Genomic DNA, 25,915 nt, shown 5'->3' with positions numbered 1-25,915 from the left:
CTTTTCTTGACAAACTCAATTTCTGCTGCAGTGAGTTCCCATATCAAGACCTTTCCGATTTTGCATATTGATTATTCCTACGGAATTGCAGAGAACAAGGCGTTGGATTATACTTCCCAGTAACGGGCCGATCCAGGAGCGGAGATCCCCCATGACCCTCAGGACCGATGAGGGGACAAGTGATCCTCATCCGCCGTATTCAAGAATTGCTCCAGGCGTAGGTTGCCGAGGCTAGCGGCTTAGTCGAAGGTTACCTCAAGCCTTGCGAACGGAGAACCAGCTTTCTTTGGTTTGGTAGCATAGCCGCTGCGATGATCCGAGCTACCTCAGAGGCCCGTTTGCCGCGACGGCGCGTGTCACAGTAGCGAGACTAATTCTGTCCATGAACAAGTTTGGTTTGTCCTGCTGATCCTCTCCCGAGACCTTTGCGTTTTTGGCATGGGCGCTGCTTTTATGCATCCATTCGGCGTCTCATCAACCACATGTGGACCATTGGCAACTCCAGGTGATGAGACCATGGGGACATAGAAAAGATATAAATCTTGAGATTCTCGGAAACAAGAAGGCTCCCATCAGCAACATCAACATTCGTTTCCCAGAGCGACCTTGCCATTTCAGTTCCCTCTCCCCTCCTTCATTCTCAAGTCCACCACGTCAGCAAGCCTGACCGCTCCAACCACCCTCATTCAGTTCAAAAATGGTCGCCATCATCTCTCTCGCAACCCTCGCTCTCGCCACAGCGGCAAGCGCCATGCCCCTCAAGGCCCGCCAAGGCTTCTCCATCCCCAGCATCGGCGGCCAAACCGCCAACGACGTACAGTCCGGCGTCTGCAAAGACGTGACCTACATCTTCGCGCGGGGCACGACGGAGCAAGGCAACATGGGCTCGACGGTCGGGCCGGCGCTGCAGACGAAGCTGGCGGCAGCCGTCGGGGCGGACAAGCTCGCGACGCAAGGCGTCAACTACGCCGCGGACGTGGCGGGCACGGTCGTGGGGAGCGTGTCGCCGGGCGCGGCGGAAGGGAGCAAGGACTGCGCGGGGCTGGTGCAGCAGGCGCTGAGGGACTGCCCGGGCACGAAAATCGTGCTGGCGGGGTATTCGCAGGGCGCGCAGCAGGTGCATGGGTGTCTGATCGATCTGAGTGCGGCGGAAGCGGGGAAGGTTGCGGTAAGTGGTGTATATATACGCCTGTCGCACGCACCGTCACTGGATTCCCATCATCACCTTGATCCATCCATCCATCCATCCACCTCCCTAAAACCCCTCCAACCACCCACAAAACTAACGCCACACCCCCACACAGGCCGCCGTGACCTTCGGCGACCCCCTCCGCGCGCAGGCGTTCCAAAACATCGACGAGTCCCGCACCAAGATCTTCTGCGCCGCCGGCGACCTCGTCTGCACGAACCAGTTCATCATCACCGCCGCCCACCTGTCCTACGCGTCCGAATCGACCGGCCCCGCCGCCGAGTTCATCCAGCAGCAGCTCGGCACGCTCGGTTCCTCCTCCTCCTCCTCCTCCTCCTCCTCGGCCAACGGCACGTCGGCCGAAAGCACCACCACCAGCACCAGTACCGACAGCGGTGCTTCGGCGGCCGACGGTAGTAGTAGCAGCGGCAGTGGCAGTGGGTCGAGCTTGCTAAGCGGCTTGAGTGGGCTGAACGGAGCTGGATCCAGCGACGGCAGTGGCTCGAGTCTTCTGAGCGGACTGAGCGGGCTGACCGGCGGCGGATCGTCGTCGAGCAGCGGGAGCAGCGGCAGAAGCAGCGGCCTGAGCGGCCTGAGCGGGTTGAGTGGGCTGAGCGGTCTGAGCGGTCTGACTGGTGGCTCGAGCGGTTTGAGCGGGCTAAGTGGACTGAGTGGCCTTGGAAGCTCGAAGAACTGAAGGTTTGCTGGTGGGCGGGTCTTGACTTTGATTTGCAGAAGTGCAGGCACTTTGTTGTATGATTAGTTCGCGACGCTTGGCGATGGACTTTGTTAAATGCATAAGCTGTTTTTGATATCTTTTTTCCCCTGTCTTGAATTGGGAATTGAGGGATGTACTCCCAATATTGAGGTAGTTTTGAAGCTCTGAGGCGTTGAAGGCGGATGAGTGGTCAGAGCTTGGGATCGAGTTCGACTAAATCGATAGCTCATCTTGGACATTAAAATCACTAAGAACACCGGTCTTTGCTAAAGGAACGTAGTATTGAATCGAACGGGCGATTGGGTTTGGTCATGTTGGGAACTATGAACAACACAGGTCTGGATATTATAGGAGGGAATTAGAGAAATTAGAGAAAATAACAGGTTAGGCTGAGCGAAGATGGTAAATGTGAAGATACTATGCAGTGGTGTTCGCCCTTGAGGGCACTGTCGGCCTCGTGAACCAAATAGACAATAGATATGCGATAGAACACTGATCCTTGATTCACTTTAGTACCGAGTTGAGTGGTCCCTTCTTAGCTGTCTGTGGTGAACGGTGTGAAACATTAATGCCTTATTGATTCCCAAAGGAAGAACAGTAACCTGAGACACGTTAAATATGCGTTGAACCTTTGGTAGGAAAGTAGAGAAGTTGATTTCAGGGTATAAGCTACAAAGTCATAATCATAACCTCCATACTCGTAGGACGTTCCTCAGGTAGCAGCAGGTGAATACACCACTCTACTTCTGAGCATCAGCCTGCTTCTGCAGGTCGGCCTCAACACCCCTCTGGGCCGTCTTGCCCTGGTCATGCTGCTTCTCATAGTCGCTCTTTGCCTTCTCGTTGCCAGTGATGCCAGCAACGGCGCCGCCGACAGCGCCGCCGACCCTGTCAGAGATGCCGCTACCCAGGTCGCTCAGCTGGCCCTGGGCCTCCTGGCCCTTGCCCTCCTGGTTCTGGCGCACGCCTTCCTGCTTCAGCGATTCGCTGCCGATCAGGTTGCCGACCATTTCCTTGCCGGAGCCGACTGTCTGGTTCCACGAGCCCTCGGTGCGGTTGGGGTCATCCTTTGCAACGCCCGAGGAGCTGACGGTGAAGGGGCCGGCCTTGGCGGTGGCGTGGGAGAGGTCATCCTTGGCTTGCGCCTCGGCCTTCTTGTCTTCGGCCTGTTGCTGTGGTGGATGTCAGTAGAGGTTCGAATATGGGAGAAAAGGGAATGCGGGCGTACCTTGTCGGCCGTGTTGCCGGTGACAGCACCGATGGCAGACTGCACGGCGCCGGTGGCCGAGTCGACGTAGGACTGGAGGGTGGAGGTGTTCTTGTCGGACATGGTGAATGGTGTGTTGAGATGGTGGTTTGAGGCGGAGAAAATTTGCGTGGTGGATGTAATGGGGAGTTTGTTTGAGAGTGTTTGTTTGTTTGGTGAAGAAGATTATGGTTGAGGGGCAAGCGGGGTATTATATGGTGGCTTTGGTGGTGCAGCTGGCATGCGAGGAAACCATGGTGACGACAAATGACGTAGGTGGAGGGGTCGCGAAGGCAGGCGCAAGCCAAGCATTGCACATCGACGCACGGATCGACCCGATTTCTTGCAGCGAAGATTCCATGAGTCCAGCCAGATGTGGATGGCATTTCGCGGCTGATACTTTCTTAGGCATGCGAACGCCTCTCGACGTCATTGGACTCGTGGCCGACGCCGCCCGAGGGTGATGGCGACGGGCTGCGCCCTGAAACCCTGCTGGTATCATCATCGTCGACTTGCATGATGCATGCGCCGCAGCTGCACCTGCGTTGCGCCCCCCCCTCCTTTGAGCAAATCTCCCGCTCCTCAGCCACTGCCTATCATCCCTGGCTCCCCACGGCTGACCAAAATAATCCAAGGGTTTTGGGTCTTTTGGGTCTCCCGCCTGCACACCAGGGCCGAAGTTAGTGTTCCCGCCTTGGAGCCGCAAAACTTGTTGTGTGTTGCCACTACTGGGCCCAACGTCCAGAACGGGGAGGCGTTGGGCAGACGGCCCCTCAGCACTTTAGTGGCGGCGCAGTTGTGGCGGCGGGCTGGACGCTTCTCGGCCCTGTCCGCGCCTGCCTCCGCCTCTGCCTCCGCGCCTGCCGTGGCGGACGGATTGCTGGTCACTGCTCCCCCACACCTGCCGAATGTTGGCGCCGCTTCCTCTGCGACGCGACGCAAAACTCGCCGGGTCGATGAGTTGCTTGGCTTCAAGTAATGGCCAGCCGTGCAGCCCCATTCTGCCTTTCCGGCGACGAGCAATTGCATCGGTGAGATGCGGGCAACTTCAAACAGGACAGACCTCAAGACGCATGTTCCTTGTCCGGCGGCGGCCCGTTATCGCACGCTAGTGGGTAGAAAACGCGGGCTTGATGATCCAGGGCGGCTTTTCCATGCGGAATGTCGGCCAAGCCAGTGGGAGCAGCGGCACAAAAGCGTGGTGTTTGACACTCCGGCCCCAAGAGTCTCACCACTCAGCGTTTTCGCCGTCCTATCCGCATATAGTCCGCAGGCGGCGGGGAAATCTGGCAAGTAAAATCGGGGCTTGCCCGTGCGCGGCATAGAGTCGTTGCAGGCATTTCGATCCGGCTGAGACGTCTCACAGCGTCCTGGTAGCTGCGAGCGGTGAGGTGACGCCGGGCTGGGAGCTGGAGAGCTGGCGTCTGCCCCTGAAGACAGCGTTGGAATGCATAGTGCGTTCCTCGGCCGCAGGCGTTTTCATATATTGCGCGGCGGAGCCCATGGGAGCAACCACGGCCCTTGTCGTATCCATTTGATCTCGCCTGTTCCAAACTGCTCACTTGCGACAATGCAGCCGGCCCGCAGAAGCTTGGCCGAAGCTTGGATGGGCTGGGCCGGGGCGGCTTGGAGGGTCGGATGGGGTGTGCGGCCGCTGAGGCAGCCCCGGTGTCAGAGGCCCTCCTCCCCGAGCCTTCTCACACAACAGGAATAGGCAATCGCTCCACGAGGCGCCGCACGCTGAACCCCGTAGTAGTCCCACCTGGTTTGGCCGTGCCGATTGCTGTTGTAGGCGCGGTGCGGGTTAAGTTAAGAGGCGCGGCCTTTCACCCGCAGTCCTCAAGCCACGCCTCTCGCTCCCTTCTCTTCTCCGTACCTATTGTTCTCTTCTTCTTGCGCTCCTTCGGACTCTGAGCTGGCCTCTTTCTCGACCGCAGCGCCCCGGCCCCTCGTTTCACCGCCGCCCTTTTCCGCACCTTCACCCACACCTGGGACTGGATCTCAGCTGTGCAGCACCTGCATCTCGCCCTGCGTCACGCACGCCGAATCTCCGGCGACAACGAGCCAGCGAGCTGCACGGCGTCAGGCACGTCTGCAGGCCCCGTCCCGTCACAGCGGGCACGAATCAAGCGTGAGCAATCGGAAGCAGTGGGACAGCCCGCGGCCAGTGGGGGAACGCGAAGCGACGCGGCACTCGGCAACAGCGCATAATCCGTAATCATGGCCGCCGAGCCCGACACAAATCCCGGCTCCGCACTGGACGCCCGTAGAATCCAGCTCCCGCTTTCCACGCCGACGCCCACCTCTTTATCCATCGACGACGCCCTCACCCGCCCCGATCGCCATGGCTCACCAGCGACAGCCTCGCCCCAGCCCGTCCCGCCCGCCATACGGTTGAGGAGTTCCTCAACACCCGCACGCCACCAGCCCTTGCCCTCTGCGTCACAATCACACTCCGGAGATAGCCTTAATTGCGCTGCCCACCCTGAGACCTCACCACTCGTATCTCCGCTGCTGGATGTAAGCGGACAAACCCCGAAGGCCTCCGCAGCGCCCGTCTTTATCGAACAAGACGACGACGACGACGACGACGAGCGCAGCAGCACGCCCGTCGCCATCCACCGCGCTGCTCCCTCGTGCCCGCCGCCGCAGCTCGCTCCTCAGCCCCACAAGTCGTTCCGCGAGCGCCGACATCGCAAGAACGCAGTGTCCATCGACTCGGTTCCGCGACAGACCATCATGAAGGCTCTTGCGTCGCGCCCGCCGCCGACCTCCAACATGTCCATTGCCTCGTCCATCAACGGCCTGCTGCAGAACAACCGCGACCGCGAGCAGCAGCAGCAGGACCCGCCCCAGACTCGCCCCGGCTTGCAGCGGAAGCGCTTATCGGGCGCCGCTGCAGACCTCACGCTGAACCCCGAGTGCCTGACGGCCAGCAGGATCTCTGCCCTGGCCTCTCCGTGCTTCTTCCACAAGAAATTCGATGCTGCCGTCAACATTGACAAGGTGCTGGAAGAGATCCGCGAGGACGACGGCATGTCGCACTCGCGTCTTCTGCAGACGGCCACGGGCGTGCGCGAGGTTTCCAAGCAGCTGCAGCGCCGCCCCGTCAAGATTGCCGTCAAGAACGTCATGATTGTCACCAAGGCCCGCGACAACCAGCTCGTCGACCTGACCCACGAGCTGGCCGACTGGCTGCTGACCACGCCGCGCCACGGCCGCGACGTGGGCGTCAACGTCTACGTCGACCACAAGCTGCGCAACTCGCGCCGCTTCGACGCCGCCGGCCTGCTGCGCAAGGACGAGCGTTTCAGCTCCATGCTGCGCTACTGGACCCCCGAACTCTGTCTCACCATGCCCGAGAAATTCGACCTGGTCCTCACGCTCGGTGGTGATGGAACGGTGCTGTACACGAGCTGGCTGTTCCAACGCATTGTGCCGCCGATTCTGTCCTTCAGCCTGGGGAGCCTTGGCTTCATGACCAACTTCGAATTCAACACGTACAAGGAGCAGCTGTCGCGCATCATGGGCGACGCGGGCATGCGGGTCAACCTGCGCATGCGTTTCACCTGCACCGTCTACCGTGCGAATCCAAGCCACGATGCGTCGGACCCGGAGTCGCCGGCGCACCTGGAGGCCGAGCAGTACGAGGTGCTCAACGAGCTGGTCATCGACCGCGGGCCCAGCCCATATGTGTCCAACCTCGAGCTGTACGGCGAGAACGAGCTGCTCACGATTGTGCAAGCCGACGGGTGCATCTTCTCCACTCCCACGGGAAGCACGGCCTACTCGCTTTCGGCAGGCGGCTCGCTGGTGCATCCGGACATCCCTGCCATCCTCCTGACGCCGATCTGCCCCCATACGCTCTCGTTCCGGCCGATGCTACTCAATGACAGCATGCTGCTCCGCGTCGCGGTTCCGCGCAATAGCCGCGCAACCGCCTACTGCGCCTTCGACGGCAAGGGCCGTGTGGAGCTGCGCCAGGGCGATCACGTTACGATTGCGGCATCGCAATACCCGTTCCCCACGGTGCTGAGTCGGCCGACCGAGTGGTTCGACAGCCTCGGCAGGACGCTCCGCTGGAACACGCGCGGCGCGCAGCAAAAGGCCTGGGACGGCGCCGACGACAAGGGCACCGGCGCCGAGGAGAAGTTCGACATCGACATCGACGACGAGGACCCGGGCAAGGATTCGGGCTACAGCGCGGCGACGTCGTCGGCGGGGAACAGCAGCCCGGTGAGGAGAGGGAGCGGGCTCTGGGCCGTTTGATCACGGCACGAGCTTAGAAGAAGGTGACCAGACCGCGGTTGGATGTCAGCATATTCCTTGTACGGAGTCCGGCGCTTGGGGTGGCGCACTGCGCAGCATGACCCGAATCATTCTTCATCCCTTCATCATACCACCAGATAGAGCAGACATCTAGATACCATATTGCCTTTTGTTGTTAGCACGTAGTGTGGAATTCCACTTGGAGCATCGTCCTGTTTCCCATTCGGACCCCCCTTGGGCGCTTATCGGCCGCATGGGCTCGAGCATGCAGCAGTGTTTGAGGGCGGGCGGCGGACCAGTGAGAGCAGGCCCGGGGCAGTGGACAGGCGGCGGGGGGCGGACCGCAGCAGCCAGCCACCGCATGCCGCCCGTCCAAGATGGCCCCCAGGAGGCGTGCGCGTTCGCTTCTGGCCTCTGCTCCGAACGACAGGTCCAGACAGGCTGGCCCATCGCTTGACGCTGCTCTTCCTGCGGGTTCCTGCTTCTGGTGCGGTCGGTATGACGCAGCGCTTGCAGGAACGGGGCGCAGGCGGGAGAGCGGGACTGCTCGAGGGTGGTCACGAGCGCCATCACATGGGACCAAAGCGGCCCACCATGACCGGGGAGGGTCACCACCATCTCGGCCTCAGCTGGCGCACGAGATGCCCGCCTCAAAAATCAGTCATCGTACCCACCTTTGCGTGCGGGCCCCGTGTTGCTGCTCGACCGTCTCCATCTTTTCGCCCTCACCGCGATCTGTTGTTATAATCACGTTGGCGGGCCCCGCCCAAGCAGCAAGCCCAGTTGGTCGTGTCATGCAAAATGGTCATTCCGAAACTGGTGCCCGCCTCCTCCGCCCCCATGCTGCAGTGAGCAGCAGCAGCAGCACCACCACCACCCTCCCCACACATCGCTGTCATTCGCCCAGAAGCTGTTCGTTTTTTTTCTGTCATTTTCTCGCCTCCTTTTTTTTTTTCCTTCTTCCTTCGCTGAGGCGCACATGCGCATGCTCGTGGTATGCTCATAAGGCGTGCCGGCGTGCTGATTCCGCTCGCGTGCAAGAAGGCGCTAGGAGGGCGCGGAAGCAGGATATCAAAGCCGCGCTACCTGAGGAAAGAGGTGGTCACTCCCGCTGGTCAGATGCGAACACGCTTTTGCTTCAGCGTGCTCCTGCTCGACGCGTGGTCCGGTGCGGCGTCGGAAAGAGGTGTGTCTGGGCAGTTGAAGAGGAGCCTCCACCATTTTCGGCCCTGAGAAGTCTTGGATTTTTCTTTGCTCCGTCTTGTCCTACACTCAAACCTCTCTGCCTTGCTAGCCGCTTCTTTGTAAGGTCTTTCTCTCTCTCTCTCTCTCTTCTCACTTCTGGTCGTCGTCCAGCCGAAATGATACCTCTTGCTGAGCTTCTCAGGATCATAAAGACCGCTGTGCTCGTCTGGGAGTGTGTATCACCCTGCGTCTACTACTGCTGCTGCCCCAACCTCAAGAAACAGCAACCGCAAGAAGGAGAAGAGCCGCAGCCCAATCGGCGCTGCACTCTTTTCGGTTCCGGGAAGAAAAAGCAAGACAACCAGGGACAGGAAGAAGAAGAGGCTCAGCCGAAGAGTTGCCTACCCCCTCCACGTCATCGCCTTCGGAAGAGACAGCCTCCTCCTGCTCCTCAGCAATCAGGTGACCAGGTCGGGCAACAGTCTAGTCCCTCGTCATCCCCTGAGCAACCCGAAGAAGAGCTTCAGCACGCCAAGGACAAGCACTGTCTTCCGTTCTCCTCCAAGAAACACTTCCACACCAAGGCCTAACCGCCGCTTACCGCCACACAATCCATACACACGCCGTCTCCCATCTTCGCCGTCACAACCTCACTGGGCATTGCTCCGTCAAGGAAGCATCGCTCCCCAAACACCATGGTGTGCTGCTGGTTCTGGCCAGCCGCCCCAGCCTCATCCAACTCCAAGAAGAAGAAAGCCAAGGCCAAGGCAAAAGCCAAAGCCAACACCTCCGCGCCGCGTCGCCGACCCGCATCCTACCCCTCGGGCGGCGCCGTCGCCGCCGAAAGCACACCGCTCCTGTCGCCCCGGGCCGCCGCCCCGTCTTCCCTCTACGGCGCCCCCCACGCCATCACCACCCCCAGCAACAAACGCGTCCGCCTCGCCGGCCCGTCCAGCACCAACAACCACCACAGCACCTCGACATGGTGGTCCGCCGGCAGTAACAACAACAACAACACCACCACCACCACCACCACCACCACCAACCCCCCCTCCAACAAGCGCCCCCGAACCAGCAAGCCCCACTCGTCCTCTTCCTCCTCTGCCGCCTACGCCACAACGTACTACCCATCCCCATCATCATCACAATCACACCACCACCACGGCTACGGCTACAACCATAACCACACCCCCACAACCCCCTCCAAGCTCCGCGGCCGCGGCAAGACCCGCGGCCCGCCCAAGCCGCACCCCGACCCCGCCCCCTGCGCCTCCTGCGCCCTGCACCACCCGGGCCACGCGCACCGCACGTCACACCACAGCCACAGCCATCACTACCAAACGACGTCGACGTCGCCATCGACGTCGGCACCGACGCCGATGCCTACTCATCGGTACAATACGCGTTCGTCGGCGGCGGCGGCGGCGAGAGGAGGGGTAGGCGGAGCAGGAGGGGCAGGAGGAGGGTCACTAGGCGGAGGGTCACTAGGCGGCTTGTTCGCGTACGGCACGGGGCCGGTGTATACGACGGGCACGACGGGCACGACAAGCACGACGGCCCAGCAGCAGCAGCAGCGACAGCAGCAGCGCCACCACCGCTCCTCCGCGCGACCGAACACGCATGCGCGCCGCGCACACGGGGTGCCAGCGCCGGCGCCGCAGCCGCAGCAGCAGTACTATCAGCCACAGCAGCAGTACTACCCTGGATCAGCTGCGCCTCATGTTGGGGAGCAGCAGCTGGGGGGCGACGCGTTTGCGGTGCGGGCGGCGACGAGCCGGGCGCTGGAGAGCGTGCGGAGGCAGGCGTTTGGGCGGGAGAGTGCTGCGGCGGCGAGGCCGAGTGCGCCGGTGGCGGGGGTGAGGAGGAGTGCTGGTGCTGGTGGGGGAGGGAGAAGGGGGAGGGGGTATCCGCCGTATGGGGGGTTGGAGAGGTGGTTGTAGTGGAGTGGAGGGGTTAGGGGGGTGGGGGGTTTTTTTTTTCTCTCTATCTCGCTCTGTTTTCTTGTCTTGCTCTCTCTTTTTTTTTGTTTTTGTTTTGTGGGAGGGGGGAAGGGGTGGCGGTGAGTGGGTGGATGAGATGAGGACGAGGACGAGGACGAGGACGACGTTACGTGTGACGAATTTCCTTTTTGTTTTCTTTTTCACTATTTTGGTAGGGCTTTTCGTGTTGCCTTCTTCTTTCTTCTCCTGAGTGTCACACAGCCTTTCGGGGCTGACTCTTCAGGCCTTTCGAGTTATGCTTGTTTCCTTTGCTTTCACTCTGTTCGTCGGGGCGCTTTTTTTTTCGGTCAGGATGATGGCGAATGGGCTTTCTCTCCTCTCTTCTTCCCTTTTTTCTTTTGGATTCCTTAGAGTGGTGACGGAGTCTTGGTCAGTATACCCGGGGTCATGACGCCATGCAACCTTTGCGCAATGCCCGCTTTGCTGCTTGAATTCTCGAATAACGACTGTAATCGTAATATCACGTCCCTTTTTTTTTTTCTTCATCCTGTTGCCCGAGGGGAGAGCAGCGAGAATTCCCAAGCGGAGGCCAACAGCACCAATCGAGCAACCTGCATCAAGCGGGCTATAGCGAGAGCGCCATGGCAGTGATTGGATGAGCCATGTGACGCGATAAACCGGAGCGTCTAAACGGATATGGAATTTCTACCGTCTGGGTAAGCTGCAGGGCTAGCTTGCGCGGCAAAAATAAAACATGATTGGTCATGGGAGCAAGAGAGCATGTCACGCGCAGCAGGCAGGCATGTAGGTCGGATGCGGGGCCGGTCGGTGGTCATTGGCAAATCCTTCGTGTTTCATTCGCGACGGGGGTGAGAATAATTATGGACAGTGAATATCGAAGACGCGCGGTGGTGCTAAAGTACGGAATAAACCATCTACCTGTCCCGTCCGCGTGCGTGCGTGTGCCAACATGTCGCTCAACACGTCCTTCAGGCGGTGAAGGCCTCGTACTCCAGACTGGCGTAGATGAAGGGGCCGGCACCCTTGAGGTCGTTCTCGGCGAGGGGGACGCCGATGTAGTACTGTACGAAAGAAGCAACAAAGTCAGCCAAAACAAGCCACGCATAGGAAGGTAGCGGTGAAGAGAAAAAAAAAATAGACCCACCTCGTATGAAGCGTTACCGCTCAAGCTGCCGACCTCGACGGTGCCCTCCCAGTTCAGCATGCCGCCGGTAGCGTTGGCCACGGCGTACTCGGTGGTCATGAGGTCGTAGGCCCTGAGGGCGGGCTGGCTGTACTTTTCGCCAGAGACGTAGCCCTTGCGCAGGCCCTTGAGCAGGCCGTAGGTGAACATGGCGGTGCCGGACGACTCGATGTAGTTGCCCGGGGCGCTGGGGTAGGGCTCGTCCATGACCAGCCACCAGCCGGCCGTGTCGAGGTCCTGGGCGGCGACGACGCCGTCGGCGCAGGCGACGAACCACTCCTTCAGCTTGGCGAAGCCGGCGTGGTCCTGCGGCCAGTAGTCCAGCACGTCGAGCAGGGCCATGACGTACCAGCCCAGGGCGCGGTTCCACACGTGCGGGCTGGCGCCGGTGACGGGGTCGGCCCAGACGGCCTGCTTGAGCTCGTCGTAGCCGTGGTACAGCAGCTGGGACGACGAGTTGCGCAGGTGCTGCTCGATCAGCTCGAACTGCAGCAGGATGTCGTCCCAGGCGGTGGTGTTGGTCGGCTCGAAGACCGAGGTCCACTGGGCGTAGAAGACGTCGGCCATGTAGATGCCGTCCAGCCACATCTGGTTGGCGTAGGTGGGCACGCGGTGCCAGAAGCCGCCGGCCGGGGTGCGCGAGTGCGTGTCGAGCGAGTGGCGCAGGTTGTCGGCCGCCGTCTTGTACTTGGGCGCGCTGGTCTGGTTGTACAGCTCGAGCAGGGCCCGGCCGATCAGGATGTCGTCCAGCGAGTCCTTGTCCGCGGGCCAGCCGGTGATGGTGCCGTTGTCGCTGACTATGGCGTCGACCTGCTCCTTCATCCACGTGTAGTACGTCTCGTTGCCGTACGCCTTGTACGTCAGGTCCGTGGCGCGGTACAGCACCGCGTTCGTGTAGTGGTTGTCCGGCGCGATGTCCTTTTGCATGAACGAGTCGATCATCCACGTCGAGTACTTCTGCTCGGCCGCGGACGCCGCAGTCGAGAGGGCCGCAACAGCGGCGACGGAGGAGAACTTCATGGTTTTGGAATTAAAGAACGAGTGAAACGAGTTGGCCAGCGCTGGATGAGCAAGACGGAACGAAACGACAGCCCGCCACGGCCTTATATTGCAAAGCCACGCATTGTTCTTTCTTCCACACGAGCCTTCTCGTCCCCTGGCCGGCGGCGTATGTTCTGCATCCAGCCCTTTCCCACTCCGCCAAGATCGCCGGCCGTGCAAGCATCAGGAGCCCCGGCATGCTCGGAGCGAATCTAACATACGGCTTGGCGCTTCTTGGCCGGTCGAATTAAGGCGCGTCCAGTGCGTGCAAGCGAGCACTGCGACACGCCTGGTTGGGCGGAGAAATCTGATTCCGCCGTCTGCGAGCATCCAGTGCCGGAGTGCCAGGCCCGCGTCGGGAACGATACTCGCATGCGCTCGGCAGATGCATCTTCTCCCCCGCGTGCCGCGCTGGGATGCGCCGTGGTGTTGGCTCCCGCCAGACCGGAGCCCTGGGCTTTGCTGGGATCCATCCTGGGAGTCAGCTACGCGGCCAGCAGGTAATCGACGACTCAGCCTTCATATGGACATGATGATGGTGAAGTGGGATCTCGAGTTCCAATCCCCTATTGCGTGTTGCGCTAGCCAGCGGACCCACTTCCGGGCCGGTAGGGAGTTTAAGTACGGACACGTATAAGGATATCTTGAAAAGAACACTTCAACCCCATCGCTTAGACACTGCGGATACATTCCCTCCGTCTACCAACGAGCCAGCAAACGATATTTCCTTCGGCTAGGTACGCGTCCTTCGGCAAGATCCTTGTCCCCGATGAACACGTTCGTGGTGTGTCTCACCCGACCCACTCCGTGAAACGCCAAGAGTCGATCCCAGTCGCAGATTTGCCTTTCCGAGTTTTTAGTACAATCTGCCTGACACATCCCCACTGCTCTTTCTAGAGCTAGTAGTGCTGGTAAGGCTGGTTTGTGCTGCGGCGAAGACCGTCACCAGCCCTCCTCGTTCGACCGCCCCTCACGCCAGCTGCTTCAGGAGCTCGTTGGCGATGATTTCGTGCACGGTAAACGTGATGTGCCCTGAGTCTAAAGCCGTTGATAAGCACAGGCCTCTGCTTTCTTCGCCGCATCACTTACTGAACCAGAAGTACTCCGATATGGGCTGACACCCATACGCCGCGTAGTTCCACAGAATGTCCGGCTGGGCATAAGATTCGCAGTAACTTGGCACCGCATTGTCAACACCGCCTGCCACTCTGGCCGGCCGGATGCTTACCTTGTGGTGTTCTGTATATTGTAGCGCGCAGCGTCGGCCACCACGTCATTCAAGAACGAATAAGTGTCGAACACTAAAGTGCTCGAGCCATTGTGTCTGGCCTGAAAAGAAGCTACTTGCGATCGCACCGCCGCGTTCCACTGGCCCAGCATGGCGGCATTCGGGAGCGGATTGGCGCTGACAAGATTCGATGCCGTCTTTTCAAGCGGCGGCGGAAGCATCTTGGCCGTGTTAGCGCCACGTTTAAAAGAGTGCCAAGGACGGATTTACAAAGAGGAATTTCCTGTAACCTCTGCCGTATACGAGCTCCTGCGCCAGCAAGTCAGCACTCGGCTTACGCCGGACACCCCGATTCAGTCTTCTTCGAGAACGGGGCCACCCACCACTGAATCGAACCATTTTTCGACTAGCGTCTCATACCACGCTGGAAAGCTCACGTTGGTGAACTTGGCGCTGTCGTTGATGTCGTTGATGCTGCGTCGCTTGCATCAGCCCATCCAAGTCATTCAGGGGCTGGGGAGTTCAAGACGGACCCGATCCAGAACGCAACGAGCGTATCCGTCGGTTCAAGATCCAAGGCGTCGCGTGCATACAAGTCCCACTGCTTCACCTGCTCGTCCAGATCCACCGTGTAGTTGTGATGCAGCGGAAGGCTGCCCTGCATCAGTCCAAAACTTCGCTGGCTAAATCTTTGTGGGTATGCTCACTACTGCGCGCTGATGTCGGCACCTGCAAAGGCGAAGTCCCAGAGCTTCGTCCCTGAGCAATGGGCAGGAAGGCCCTCGTAGCAGCCCGTCAAGTACTCGACCCAATTGGGCCCTCCGGAGCTCGTTGTGTTCTTTACAATCTCGCTTGAGAGTAGTTGTTTGGGAGTGAACGTGTAATTGAATGCATCCGAAATGAAGCTATAGTTCCAGTGGCCCTGTGTACCTTGGACATAGGTATAAGAGTCTCCGAACGCAAGCAGGTTCTTGATAGCCTTTCCTTTGAAAGCAACTGGCGGTTTTCCGGGATCTGATCTGGATGGCGCAGCTTGAACCCCTGCGGCAACCAACAGTGCGACGGACCAGATATTCGGAGCAACCATTGCGGAGGCTCAGGGAAAGGTGGCAGACACAGGAGTTTGGCCGGAAAGGTAAGGCTGCGACGGTCCTGTGTTGGCGAATGCTTGGTGATGGTCGCTGCAGCAGCCCTTCGCAGTCAACCAAAAATACCATGAGCAGGGAGCGCATTGAATTGAAGACACGCACAGTTGATTGGCGGAAAGTTACTGTCGGCATAATAGAAGAAGTTCCGGTGCCATAGCCGTGTGGAGACTACCCCGCAACGCCATCCCCAGACTGCGGGGGCTCGCTGCCACCAGATATTGACCCACATTCCATTTCTCGGCCAGATCATCCGTCGAAGGACACAGATAGTCCTTTCTCAATACAGCTCCCTTCTGCAGCCGACGGCTAGCATCAACTTGCTTTTTCTCGGATCAATGCGACTTTAACCTATCGCATCCATCTGATAGAGCTTTTCGCCCAAGCAAAGTATTCCTTTGTCTCCAAGACCTCACCACCGGTTCCCATCGCGCTAAATTATCCCACACCTTGGTGAAGTGCTTAGTAACTAGGGGCGGCTCACAAAAAACTTTCGCTTCGCTCTCCGTCATTGCGATCAAAGTGGAGCTAAAAGTAGGTGAGCCATCGTCGACTAACAGCCCGTACTCTTCACGAGCCGACCTTTCCGGGAGGGTAGAAAAAACTGGCGACAGCATTTTCAACAGCTCCATGTCTTCACGGCTTTTGACTACCGCCTTGTGTCGAGACAGCCGCTCGTCTACCAAGGATTTAGGTACTTCTTGAGTATCGTAGAAGATTGCAAATACTTCGGAATTATGGCTGTACGTGAAAAGAAGTTCGAGTCTTGATGGTTCCGGCTTTATCCTCTTGCTCCGCGGGACGGCAGGCTGCTTACCACCCCCATTCCTAGCATTCATTCCCTCCCCGAAGATCTGGCTTGCTTTGAGAAGGTATGGCTCGCGCAGCGGATCATCCACGGAGCCCTGAAGCTTTTTGGTGAAAGTGGCTTGTACTTTGCGAAGTATCCTGTTACTCGTGCAGGGCTCAGCGGATGTAGGTCTCTTGCCTCCGGAGATGATGCAGACAGTGTGTTGAGCATTTCCTTGGCACGCTGCAAGTGAAAGTCGAAGGTCTTTGAGATAATGCCTTGTTTAGCGCGCAGAACACCTGAGTAGCGCGGGATCAGTCAGCGATGACACAGCAGTGCATATCAGACACTTCGAGATGCGAGAGGACCCGCAGTCGTTAAGTATTCGAACTCGTGGAAGAGGCTTACGGGCGCCGCAAGAAAGAACCCGTCAACCCTCTTCTGGACTATATCCATTGTTTTCTTCAAAGGTTCTTTAACCAGATTTCCCACCCAATTGATTTACTTGTAGGAGATGTACGTCTCTTCCGCGTGGAAGTCGATTTGGTCGTACTTGTTGATCCTCGCAAAACCGGGTTGGGATTCCACACCCATGCGCTATAATAACAGTGCCCTAGCGGTCCAGTTGCGAAGCACATTAGGCGAATCAGAAACTAAATTTCTCGCCCACCATGTCCTCGCTCATCTTCCACAGCCTTTCTGCGTCATACGAGTTCCTAGCCCACGGACTGACCATGTCGAAGCTCGAAATCTGCGCGTCTCTCAGGAACTTGCCGTTATCCTCTGTGACAAGCATGTCAGCGTCATACTAATAACTCTCACCGACCAGAAAACTCACTTTCGAGCCCATCCGCAAAAGCCGCGACGACGTGTGTCGAGGTTCCCTCGTCCAGAGTCTTGAACGGGTTCTTCTCCCAGTACTCCTTGAAGCCCTGCGGATTTCCATTGCTGGCGAAGACGCTCACTACACACGCACACGTCAGCAAGTCGTCCCCGCGACAAAAAAACAAGCAAACGAAACCTCCAACTCACTCAAATGCACCCAATCCTCCCCCTCGACATCGACATGCCTCCCCAAATTCGTCGCAATCGCCCCGGGATGCAAACTAAACGCCAACAGACCCCTCCCGCCCAACCTCTCCGCCAACGCCCACGCATACAAGCAATTCGCCGTCTTCGCCTGCCCATACGCGCGCCACTTGTCATACGCCTCGCCCGCGCAGAACCCCGGATCCGCCCAGCGCACGGGGCTCAGCTGATGGCCCTCGCTGCTCACCACCACCACGCGGGGCCGCCTGCCGGGGCCCAGCATGCCAGGGATGACGCGGTTGGCGAACGCAAAGTGCCCGAGGTGGTTGACGGCGAACTGGGATTCGAAGCCGTCGGCGGAGGCGGCGTACGCGCACGCCATGACGCCGGCGTTGAGGACAAGGACGTCAACCACCGCCGCGATGCCTTCTTCCTGCGCTTCCTGCCAGGCGGCGACCTCGTCGCCCGCGCGCCGCGCCGACGCGAGGGAGGCGAGGTCGACGACGAGGCCGCGGACGGCGACGGAGGGGTGGGCGGCGCGGAGGGCGGCGGCGGTGGCGGCGATGGCGGACTCCGTGCGCGAGGCGAGGATGAGGAGGCGCGGGCGGTGCGCGCCGAGGGTGAGGGCGAAGTGCGCGCCGAGGCTGTTGGGGGTGACGCCGGTGGTGAGGACGGTCTTGCCGGCGATGGAGGCGGAGAGGGAGGCGGCGGCGGCGGTGGCGGTGGTGTGGAAGCCGTAGGTGGGTGGGGAGGAGGACATGGTGGGTGCGGTGGGTGGGTGGTGGGATTTGGCGGTTGTTGTTTGTATAAAGTGATGAGGTGGGAATGGGGAATGGTTTAAATGGAGAGTGCGTAACCTAGAGAAAATAGCTCAATGGCAGGAGTTAGGACGGAGTTGTAGAGTAGGCGCTGGGATCAAGCTTGGTGGACCTAGAGTATAGGAGCAGGCAACATTCTGATAGGACGGATGCTAGTAGAGCTGCTAGCAATTGTGGTCCCGCCACCACTGATTTTGGAAATCATTAGAAGCTTCGGCGGAGTTAAGACGGAATGAACCATCCATCGCAAGCTTTATGTCCGTCTTCCCCCGCGCCACTTGTGCACCAACACCAAGACCTTTTGCTCGACACTGCGCCCTCGTTAGCATAGCTCAGTCACCTTACTCCAACCCCCCCCCCAACTACTAGCGTCCCAAAGCCCCACCCACCATCAACGCCGCCGCTGCCGCTCCCCAGCATTCCCACCCGTCCGCCGCCCCGCCGCCACCCAACGACGACCCGTCGCCCGTCGAGGGACAGGGCGTTTGGGAGGATGGCCATTGTAAGTGAGCGGGCGGAGCGGCGGCCGTGGTTGGCGAATGGGATCTTCAGTCATCATTCATGAAAAGCGAGATGAATGTCAGGAGAGTGGGCATCGGGAGGTATTTATCCAACCTGTGAGACCATCACGCGCTGGACTCGGAGATTGTTGAAGCATTTCCATCTCGCGCGCTAGCTTGGGCGCTTCTTCTCCACCCCGGTAAGGACCGATACGAAGAAAAGGTAGTGATACACTCGCAAGGACTTTCTTGATATTTCTACAGGTTTATTTCATCTCCTGTTGGTCTCTGCATGTTCGGATAAGACAAGGTCTGTTTTGACCGCAAGAGAACAGACGGACCGCTTCCCTCGGACCGCTTTTTTTGAAGTCTACTCCTTTTTGATTTCCTGCCTCATCTGGTTCTTGATCTTGGTCACGGCGCCGCTGCCATTGAACACCATGGTAGTGTAGACCATGGCGACGCTGGCACCCGCATTCAGCAGTTGCAGCGCTTGCTTCCCGTTCGTCACGCCGCCAGTTGCCCAGATCTCCTTCGACACGTGCGAATAGGGCGACCTGTCACCGGCCACTTCTTCCGCAGCCGAGGGGGTTGGGGCCTTCACGACCGGCGCCATCTCAGTCAAGTCGTCGGGGCTGGTGGTGACGTTCTCGGTGGGGTCAGCGACCTTGACCTCTGAAAACGCAGACGAGACCTGCGACGCGACTTCCTTCGCGCCAGATCCGATCTTTTCAGCAGTCGTGGTCTCGGGCGCCTCGCCGGCGGCAGCAGCGAGCGCCTTGGCCTCTGGCTTTTCTTCCTTGGGCGCGATCCGCGGACCCTGATCCAGCATCTTCCTGTACTTGGCCACCATCCCGAGCGTCTTGTCGAACAGCTGCGGCCCAGAATAGCCACCAGTCTCGAGGAGCGTCTCCTGCTCGTGCGTCGGCATGATGTAGCCTCTGGGCAGAGGCGCAGGCCTGCTCTTCGTCGTGTTTCCGACAATGACACCGTCGACGCCACTCTCCCAGACAGCATCGCAGATGCCCGACATCTGCTCCTTCGTATCTTCGTCCGGAGAAACCTTGACCATGACGGCAGGCTTGGTCTTGCGGTCGGCCGACTTGGCGGCGGCAACGACGCCCGTCAGGATGCGGGTGAGCGGCTCGACGCGCTGCAGCGAGCGCAGGCCGGGCGTGTTGGGGCTGGAGACGTTGACGACGATGACGTCGGCGTACTTGGCGAGGCGGTCGACGCAGTAGACGTAGTCGTCCTTGACGGCCTCGATGTCCGTGTCAGGCGTGTTCTTGTTTTTCGCGACCTATATGTATGGTGGCGCCATGTCAGCTTTTCTTCTTCTTCCCTCAACCCCCCTTCCGCAGTGGTGTGAGGTCAGACAGGGCAAAGCGCACCTGCACACACATCAGCCTGCCGGCGGCCAAGCTGCCCGGCGGCACGCCCGCAGCTCCGTCTAGCACGGCCTGCTCAGCGTCCGGCCCGAGGCCGAAGCCAATCTGGTATGCGTACTCGCGGACGCGCTGGCGCAGGCGGGCAGCGACGCTGTCGGCGCCCTCGGAGTTCAGGCCACAGCGGTTGATCAACCCCTCTTGCGAGGTGACGCGGAAGACGCGCGGGAGCGGGTTGCCGGCCTGCGGCTTGGGCGTGATGCCGCCGACCTCGACGATTGCCGGGCCCAGCGCGAAGAGCGGATCCGGGATCCATGCGTTCTTGTCCAGCCCGGCCGAGATGCCGATGGGGTTGTCCAGCGAGTGCCCGAAGACGGTGATGCGCAGGTCGCCAGCACCGTCCGGGTCGCCGCGCTCGCGCGGGTGCAGGCCCAGGGGGTAGAGCGTCTGCAGCGCCTTCAGACCGGCGTGGTGGGCATCCTCGGCGTCGGTCCAGATGGTGCGGATCAACGGCGGGACCAGGTACTGGTGAGCGCTGGCGCGGGTATCGGTGAAGTAGAGGTAGCCGACGCCGGAGAGGAGGGCGAATGTGGTGCCGTAGGCGTAGCGCTTGAAGCGCGAACCAGCAGATCGGGTGCCCCTTTTCACTTCCTTTGCGGTTTCCTTCACCTCCTTTGTGGTTTCAGCGGCGGCTTTCGAGGCGGTTTCGGAGGCGGCTTCGGGGGTGGTAGACGCGAGGCGGACGTTGGGAGATCGGAGGAGGCTGGAGGGTTGCCATTGGCGGGCGAGAGGAGCCTGGTTGAACAGGCGCAGAGGGGCCCGACCGGGCGCGTGCCGGGACAGCACGTTTGCGCGGGCTGCCATTTGTGCTGCTGTCAAGGAGTCGAAAAGTTCGAGGTCGTGAGATGAGCCGTGACGTGCGCTGCCGCTTATGTAAGCGCGGAAGAGCTACCCGGCGGCCTGATCCCTTCCAACCGAAAGACCAAGGACGTAGAGGCAGATCAGTTCGAAATATTGGAAGAGAGAGGACTGGTAGCTGAGACTTCAACTGGACACAATTGCGTGAAGCATACATGGATAAAAGCATCCGGAAGTAAACCAACAGCTGGGTACAACTATATTTCCCAGCTTGGTGTCTGGTGTCAGTACGTCTGAGGCCTGCTCCCGTTCGTGCACTACTCGAGCCCTTAAGGCCGACTCTTCACTCTTTGTAAAGTACGTGCGTTGTACCTGTCTTATAAAGACGTTCCAAACAACCTATCTGCGCTTTATAAGTGAAAAGTCAATGATACTATTTCTCCAAATCCATGCTCTAAGCACGAACCATACGTCTAACGGTCCACGGGGAGAATGGGCTTACTATAAAATAATCGCAAATACAGTGTCTTATGTACATTGTTCCTCGTTACCTAGGAAGGGCTTAATTTTGCCCGATAACTTGAATTTGTCTTTACCATCCTCAACCAAAATGCTATCCTCATATGGGACATTGTTTTCCTTAGGTGGGAGGAAACTGGTTCAGCTGTGGGATCGAAGTGAATTTAGCAAAAAGAAAAAAAAAGATGTTGAGGTTGGTGCGGTTCGAACGCACGCGGTTTCCCACTACGGATTTAGCTGTGCAGCCTAAACGTAGCGCCTTAACCACTCGGCCACAACCCCGGATAGGCTTTACCTAAAGAGCGCGGCAGTAAATATTGTGTAGATCTGAGGTGTTCAAACCAGCAGCGGGACATGCGCAGGCAGATTGAGTGGAATACCGCGTGTATGAACCGCATATACCTAGATAAAACTCGTTCTCACGTCTTTCAACCATCCCCAGCTGCCCTGGCGGATCCTGAAATGATATTGTTCTTTTGGGACGACAGTTCTTTGACAGACCATCGTTTACACGTAAAGCTTGGAAGTGATGGTGGACGCTCGCTGCGAAGGACGCCATGATGAAACCGACACCGTTCTGGCCCTCGTTGTATGTACCTTATACTTGCAGAGTCTTGGTATTTTTCTGTACATAAAGACAAGTGGTGGACATATTCCCGTATGCCTACCCGGCGAGTTTCTCTCGGATAGCTCGACTGACTTGGAGATTCGTATCCTTCGAAAGCATTCTCCATGATACTAAATGCCCAAACTGGTTCAGTCGTTGCAAACACAGTAGATTTCCATGCACCGTAGCGTCCTCAATGCGGCGTACTCATGAACACAACCTCCCCATTCTCCTGATCATGCACCTCTGCCCCCAACGCCTCTTCATAAAACCTGATAGCATGCGGCGCCCTCTTCGCCATAAACATGACTCGCCGCACAGCGGGCAGCGCATCCGTTCTCTCCTTGATGCACTGCATCATCCACTTCGCCAGCCCCTTTCCCTGGTACTCGGGCAGCACGAAGACATCCGTCAGAAAGAATACCGTAGCGTGATCCGTGACCATCCTGCCCATTCCGACTTGTTTGAGCGTCGAGGGGTTCGGCGTTACTTGCTGTCCTTGGGAACTCGTGGAAGACCCTTGCGTTTGGAGGTAAATTCCGTACCAGAGGGAGGTCTCCAAGATGGTTTCGAGGCTTTGCGGGTCCAGCGCCGCGGCCCAATACATGGCGGGGTGGGCGAAAGATGACTGCACGAAGTCGCGGGAGATGAGGCTGGAGTCGGTCGAGACGAGGAAGGTTTGGTCGCCGATTTGGCGCCGCCATTGTTTGGTATCCATGATCTTGCTCTTCAAGCAATCTTCTCGAGTGGTGTTGAGCAAGTCGAAGGTGGTGATGGTGCTGACTGCCTGTTTCTGATGGTGTCGGTTTTGGTTGTGGTTAAGTACTTGGAGTATACGGTGGTGTGAGTCACAGTCCAGAACCAGCACAGCTCGTGGCGTCAATGGCGGACCGAGCTATCAACATCAAAAGTTAAGAAGGAATTACAATTAGAGAAGCTCTCGAGATACTGCCGGGAGATGCGCGCTGATGAGCTGCTTGTCTAGTGGATTTAAGCGAAGCAGACGCGTCATTGGTCTGAAGCACGAGCAGGGTGGATCAATCACACTTAGTGCGAGGTCTGTAGAGTTAAAACTTTAATATTCGAGCTACAATTCATATATTCATGGATAAGAAGATGGAATCAATTCCTTGTAGTCGACCTTTAAGCTCACTTGACTGCAATCTACCTGCCATTTATGCGATCGTTGTGACCACCCTTGATCCAGAGCCCCCATTTTTGGTAAGGAGTTCATAGCTTTCCGGTTGTGGCGATGGCTCTTCACCGGCACATGGAAGGCATTGATTGGCTGCAAAATGTTAGCAACTGAGGAATTGCATTTGATTCGAGCAGTACCTTTGGGATCTTTGCTCTCCGCAATATGTGTAGCCGCCAAATTCATCACCGACCATAGGGTACGGAGGAAGACCAAGTCTGCAAGTAACACGGAAACGATCAAGGAAGCTGGGACCTTCTGAACAGGTGTTTGGCATAGGTAGTTGTTGAATATCGTCGAGTTGGTGATGACCGGCTTGCCTGTCACAGGCTGCGAAGAACCGTAGCTACCTGTTGCGGGCCCAGCTGGAACCCATTCGGTTGCAGCATTGCTGAAATTGCTGGTGAATGTTCGGAGCGCGTCTTCGTCCGTTAGGATATTAGGTCCATCCGCCATACCCAGGTCGGCGAGCACGGTGCTGTAGAAGGCTTTTGCGAGCGAGTCGGCAGACTTGACCCAGTTTTGCGCGCTGGTTGTTTCAGTCTCTATATCGAAGTCTTCAGGCCTGGCGTAGATGCTTCCTCCTTCTAGAAGAAAATACCAGCTTATGGTAAAAAAGGAGAGGTCTGAGAAGTCGGAAACATTGGAAGATGGCCAGAAATCTGCTCGAGTTAGCGGAAAATGTACATTATATGTGGTGTATAAAACATACTGAATGTTCCTTTCTGAAAACCAGTTTCCAGCGCCTTGTTGTAAGTCGACATATCTAGTGATGCAGCAACCCAGCTGTAGGACCTATTGTCTTTTAGTACAGGGCTCGGTGCCTATGCACAGATCCTTACATGATCGATTCCGCCCACCACATTGCAGGTACTTGGGTATTGTTGCTCGTGATGAACTGAAACAGATTCTGCCTGGCTGCATCATCCCAAGAAGTGTCGTTGAGATCCAGAGATAGCTTGGCGGCATTCGCTGGTACGAGATCGTATTCGGCAGTAATGTCGATCTCCATGTGCCCAAGTTCGTTTATTACCGAGCAAGATATCGCTCCCTTTGCGTGTCCGTCAGAGAGGTCCTTCAAATACCGACATGGTACTTACAAACACACTTGGTCCCCAACGCGACCAAGCCACTTGTTGGCCAGTGCGACTTTCTTTTTCCATTTCTATCTTGATGTAGCTGACCTCACAATCTTGCAGGTGATTGTTAAGGTACAGCAAGGACGGAAGAGTAGGGCTGTCGGGCTTTCCGACGTTTTTGACTTTGTTTAGAGTATAAATCAAACCATTCTTGTCAGTGTTGAACGCTGTTACGGATTGGTTAGCTGAAGTATTGAGCAAAAGTTGGAGCTGGTATGTCTTGCTCACATTGCTTGATGCCGATTTCCTTTGGCTCGCAGCTTGGCGACAGCTGCAATAATATAGTCAGGCGCGGAATCGAAACATGGCCTTGCTCCTTACTTTCTTAATCCCCGCAAAGAAGCGGTTATCGTACCAAAGCTTTTGCTCAGTGGTAGTGTTGGGGCTGGTGGAGTAGGATACGCTGAGATGGTTAGCGGCCTGCTGAACGGGATACCGGCGGGCACGTACCGAAGGTCATATCCAGCGACAACGGTATTGAAAAGCGAGAATATGATTGTCATGACAATAAAGATGACTGCTACAATGACCGTGAAGTAGCGAAAAGGATAAGGTCGCGTGATTGCGTAAGTAAACCGGAAACCAATGGCCATCTTGCAGAAGGTTGACTGGAGTTTTGGGGTAGCTGCGGTGCACCATAGTATCATCCAGAGGCTTGCTGCTGGCAACTTATGTATCATGTTGCCCGTTAGCCTTGCGTTAGCGCCGGGCATTTCTTGAAAAGATGGCCAAGGGGCCAGGCCGCGCCACCAAAAAGCTGGACGGAAAAAGCCACATGTGATAGCAGTGGTTCGGGAATACAGATTGTGCAACATGAGCAGAAAGATGAACTGAAAATGAGGTCCAGGGGAAAAAGTCCGGGAGCAGATTCCAGAAGTGATCGCTGCCGAAAGTTGGTACTCTATCGGCCACCGTCTTGTTGTAGCTTTCTAAAATGCGGCGCATTTGTTAGCGCGCGACTGTTCGGAGATTCCCATACAGGCCCCCACTAAAAGCCCGCTCTCCCGCTTCCCTTGCATATTATTGCACCTTCAGCGCGTCGTATAAAATGCGTGCGACGCCCGCCAGGGTCCAAGCATAGCCAGTCAAAACGCCGAATGGTGAGCCACCAACAGAAAAGCCTAGCCATATAAATAATTGAGTAGCCAACACCCCAGGTATGGCTTTCCATATGCACCTCGCGTACTTGACTTGGTACCATACTAATTATGAACCTTGGTGGTGAGCTTTAATTTTTTCTGGCTTTAAAGATGCCAACATCAAACTGAGCTTGATCTACTTGTTACTGGAAACTCCATGATCCGAGAAGTATCGCAATGTACTGATCCTTCAGTCCTTGTCTTTGGTGAATGGTTGTGATCGTGTCAATCCATCGTAGGGGTTGACCTGTGAGATTGGACCCGCCGATGCTTCGAACAATGGTGCATCTTCGATGATAGAATCGAAGACTGGGAGCTTTTTCGTCTGCGCCGAGAACCATCATGGCAATCCTCCGTCTGCTAAGAGATATTAACGACAGAAAATCAAGACGGAAAGAGGATCAACGTTCGTATTATAGACATTTACCGGAATGTGTTGCCGATTCTTGCATTGGCAGCAGACCTCGTGCCCTCAGCTGAAAGCCCTCAGCTGGCTTTGTGGCTGCCCATGTTGACCCCACTGATCGGCTCGGCGGCATCGCGGCGGCTCGCACTCAGGATCAATGCTTCGTCGCTTCCACCCAATGGCAGAGCGCTACCCCGGGCGATACATTGATGTTCACACCCCGCGATAGGGATGGCGGCCGATCGCCCGGTGGAGTCTTTCTCCCGTCATCTAACCAGCCGCATGTGTAGATTTACCCCTTTCGCAATCCAGCTGAAGCAGGATCGGCAGGGACCTGTGTGGAGCTTATCATTACGGCAAGAGTT

General features: G+C 57.7%; 9 protein-coding genes across 9 annotated transcripts; 3 read left to right on the top strand and 6 right to left on the bottom strand.

Annotated features, from left to right (window-relative positions):
- Positions 1 to 697: 697 nt before the first annotated feature.
- On the top strand, positions 698 to 1,886 carry BKCO1_24000131 (carbohydrate esterase family 5 protein; the record flags this gene model as incomplete). The annotated part of the gene is made up of 2 exons (XM_020273090.1): positions 698 to 1,168; positions 1,305 to 1,886. 2 exons carry the CDS (start codon positions 698 to 700, stop codon positions 1,884 to 1,886), a joined length of 1,053 nt encoding a protein of 350 aa, XP_020130453.1.
- Positions 1,887 to 2,647: 761 nt separating this feature from the next.
- BKCO1_24000130 (mismatched base pair and cruciform dna recognition protein) lies at positions 2,648 to 3,237 on the bottom strand (the record flags this gene model as incomplete). Its single annotated transcript, XM_020273089.1, has 2 exons — positions 2,648 to 3,079; positions 3,136 to 3,237. 2 exons carry the CDS (start codon positions 3,235 to 3,237, stop codon positions 2,648 to 2,650), a joined length of 534 nt encoding a protein of 177 aa, XP_020130452.1.
- A 2,136-nt stretch (positions 3,238 to 5,373) lies between these two features.
- On the top strand, positions 5,374 to 7,422 carry BKCO1_24000129 (nad+ kinase; the record flags this gene model as incomplete). Its single annotated transcript, XM_020273087.1, has 1 exon — positions 5,374 to 7,422. One exon carries the CDS (start codon positions 5,374 to 5,376, stop codon positions 7,420 to 7,422), a length of 2,049 nt encoding a protein of 682 aa, XP_020130538.1.
- A 1,880-nt stretch (positions 7,423 to 9,302) lies between these two features.
- Positions 9,303 to 10,547, top strand: BKCO1_24000128 (uncharacterized protein; the record flags this gene model as incomplete). The annotated part of the gene is made up of 1 exon (XM_020273086.1): positions 9,303 to 10,547. The coding sequence occupies one exon, from the start codon at positions 9,303 to 9,305 to the stop codon at positions 10,545 to 10,547; it is 1,245 nt and encodes a 414-aa protein (XP_020130539.1).
- Positions 10,548 to 11,536: 989 nt separating this feature from the next.
- Positions 11,537 to 12,771, bottom strand: BKCO1_24000127 (cell wall glycosyl hydrolase; the record flags this gene model as incomplete). The annotated part of the gene is made up of 2 exons (XM_020273085.1): positions 11,537 to 11,629; positions 11,713 to 12,771. 2 exons carry the CDS (start codon positions 12,769 to 12,771, stop codon positions 11,537 to 11,539), a joined length of 1,152 nt encoding a protein of 383 aa, XP_020130546.1.
- Positions 12,772 to 13,762: 991 nt separating this feature from the next.
- BKCO1_24000126 (lysophospholipase a) lies at positions 13,763 to 15,107 on the bottom strand (the record flags this gene model as incomplete). Its single annotated transcript, XM_020273084.1, has 7 exons — positions 13,763 to 13,830; positions 13,882 to 13,967; positions 14,021 to 14,241; positions 14,291 to 14,329; positions 14,404 to 14,494; positions 14,554 to 14,673; positions 14,728 to 15,107. The coding sequence occupies 7 exons, from the start codon at positions 15,105 to 15,107 to the stop codon at positions 13,763 to 13,765; spliced, it is 1,005 nt and encodes a 334-aa protein (XP_020130547.1).
- A 1,349-nt stretch (positions 15,108 to 16,456) lies between these two features.
- BKCO1_24000125 (oxidoreductase) lies at positions 16,457 to 17,744 on the bottom strand (the record flags this gene model as incomplete). Its single annotated transcript, XM_020273083.1, has 4 exons — positions 16,457 to 16,552; positions 16,626 to 16,738; positions 16,794 to 16,919; positions 16,988 to 17,744. 4 exons carry the CDS (start codon positions 17,742 to 17,744, stop codon positions 16,457 to 16,459), a joined length of 1,092 nt encoding a protein of 363 aa, XP_020130544.1.
- A 928-nt stretch (positions 17,745 to 18,672) lies between these two features.
- Positions 18,673 to 20,551, bottom strand: BKCO1_24000124 (dihydroorotate reductase; the record flags this gene model as incomplete). Its single annotated transcript, XM_020273082.1, has 2 exons — positions 18,673 to 19,602; positions 19,694 to 20,551. 2 exons carry the CDS (start codon positions 20,549 to 20,551, stop codon positions 18,673 to 18,675), a joined length of 1,788 nt encoding a protein of 595 aa, XP_020130545.1.
- A 1,313-nt stretch (positions 20,552 to 21,864) lies between these two features.
- On the bottom strand, positions 21,865 to 24,598 carry BKCO1_24000123 (gnat family n-acetyltransferase; the record flags this gene model as incomplete). The annotated part of the gene is made up of 9 exons (XM_020273081.1): positions 21,865 to 22,458; positions 22,868 to 22,959; positions 23,007 to 23,528; positions 23,579 to 23,661; positions 23,709 to 23,917; positions 23,967 to 24,172; positions 24,234 to 24,276; positions 24,327 to 24,408; positions 24,456 to 24,598. The coding sequence occupies 9 exons, from the start codon at positions 24,596 to 24,598 to the stop codon at positions 21,865 to 21,867; spliced, it is 1,974 nt and encodes a 657-aa protein (XP_020130542.1).
- Between the last annotated feature and the right edge of the window lie 1,317 nt (positions 24,599 to 25,915).

The sequence above is a fragment of the Diplodia corticola genome (genome assembly GCF_001883845.1).
Source record: "Diplodia corticola strain CBS 112549 chromosome Unknown scaffold24, whole genome shotgun sequence".
Taxonomy (NCBI): domain Eukaryota; kingdom Fungi; phylum Ascomycota; class Dothideomycetes; order Botryosphaeriales; family Botryosphaeriaceae; genus Diplodia; species Diplodia corticola.
Note: the sequence above shows the minus strand (reverse complement) of the source record. Positions and strands in the feature narration are given on the sequence as shown.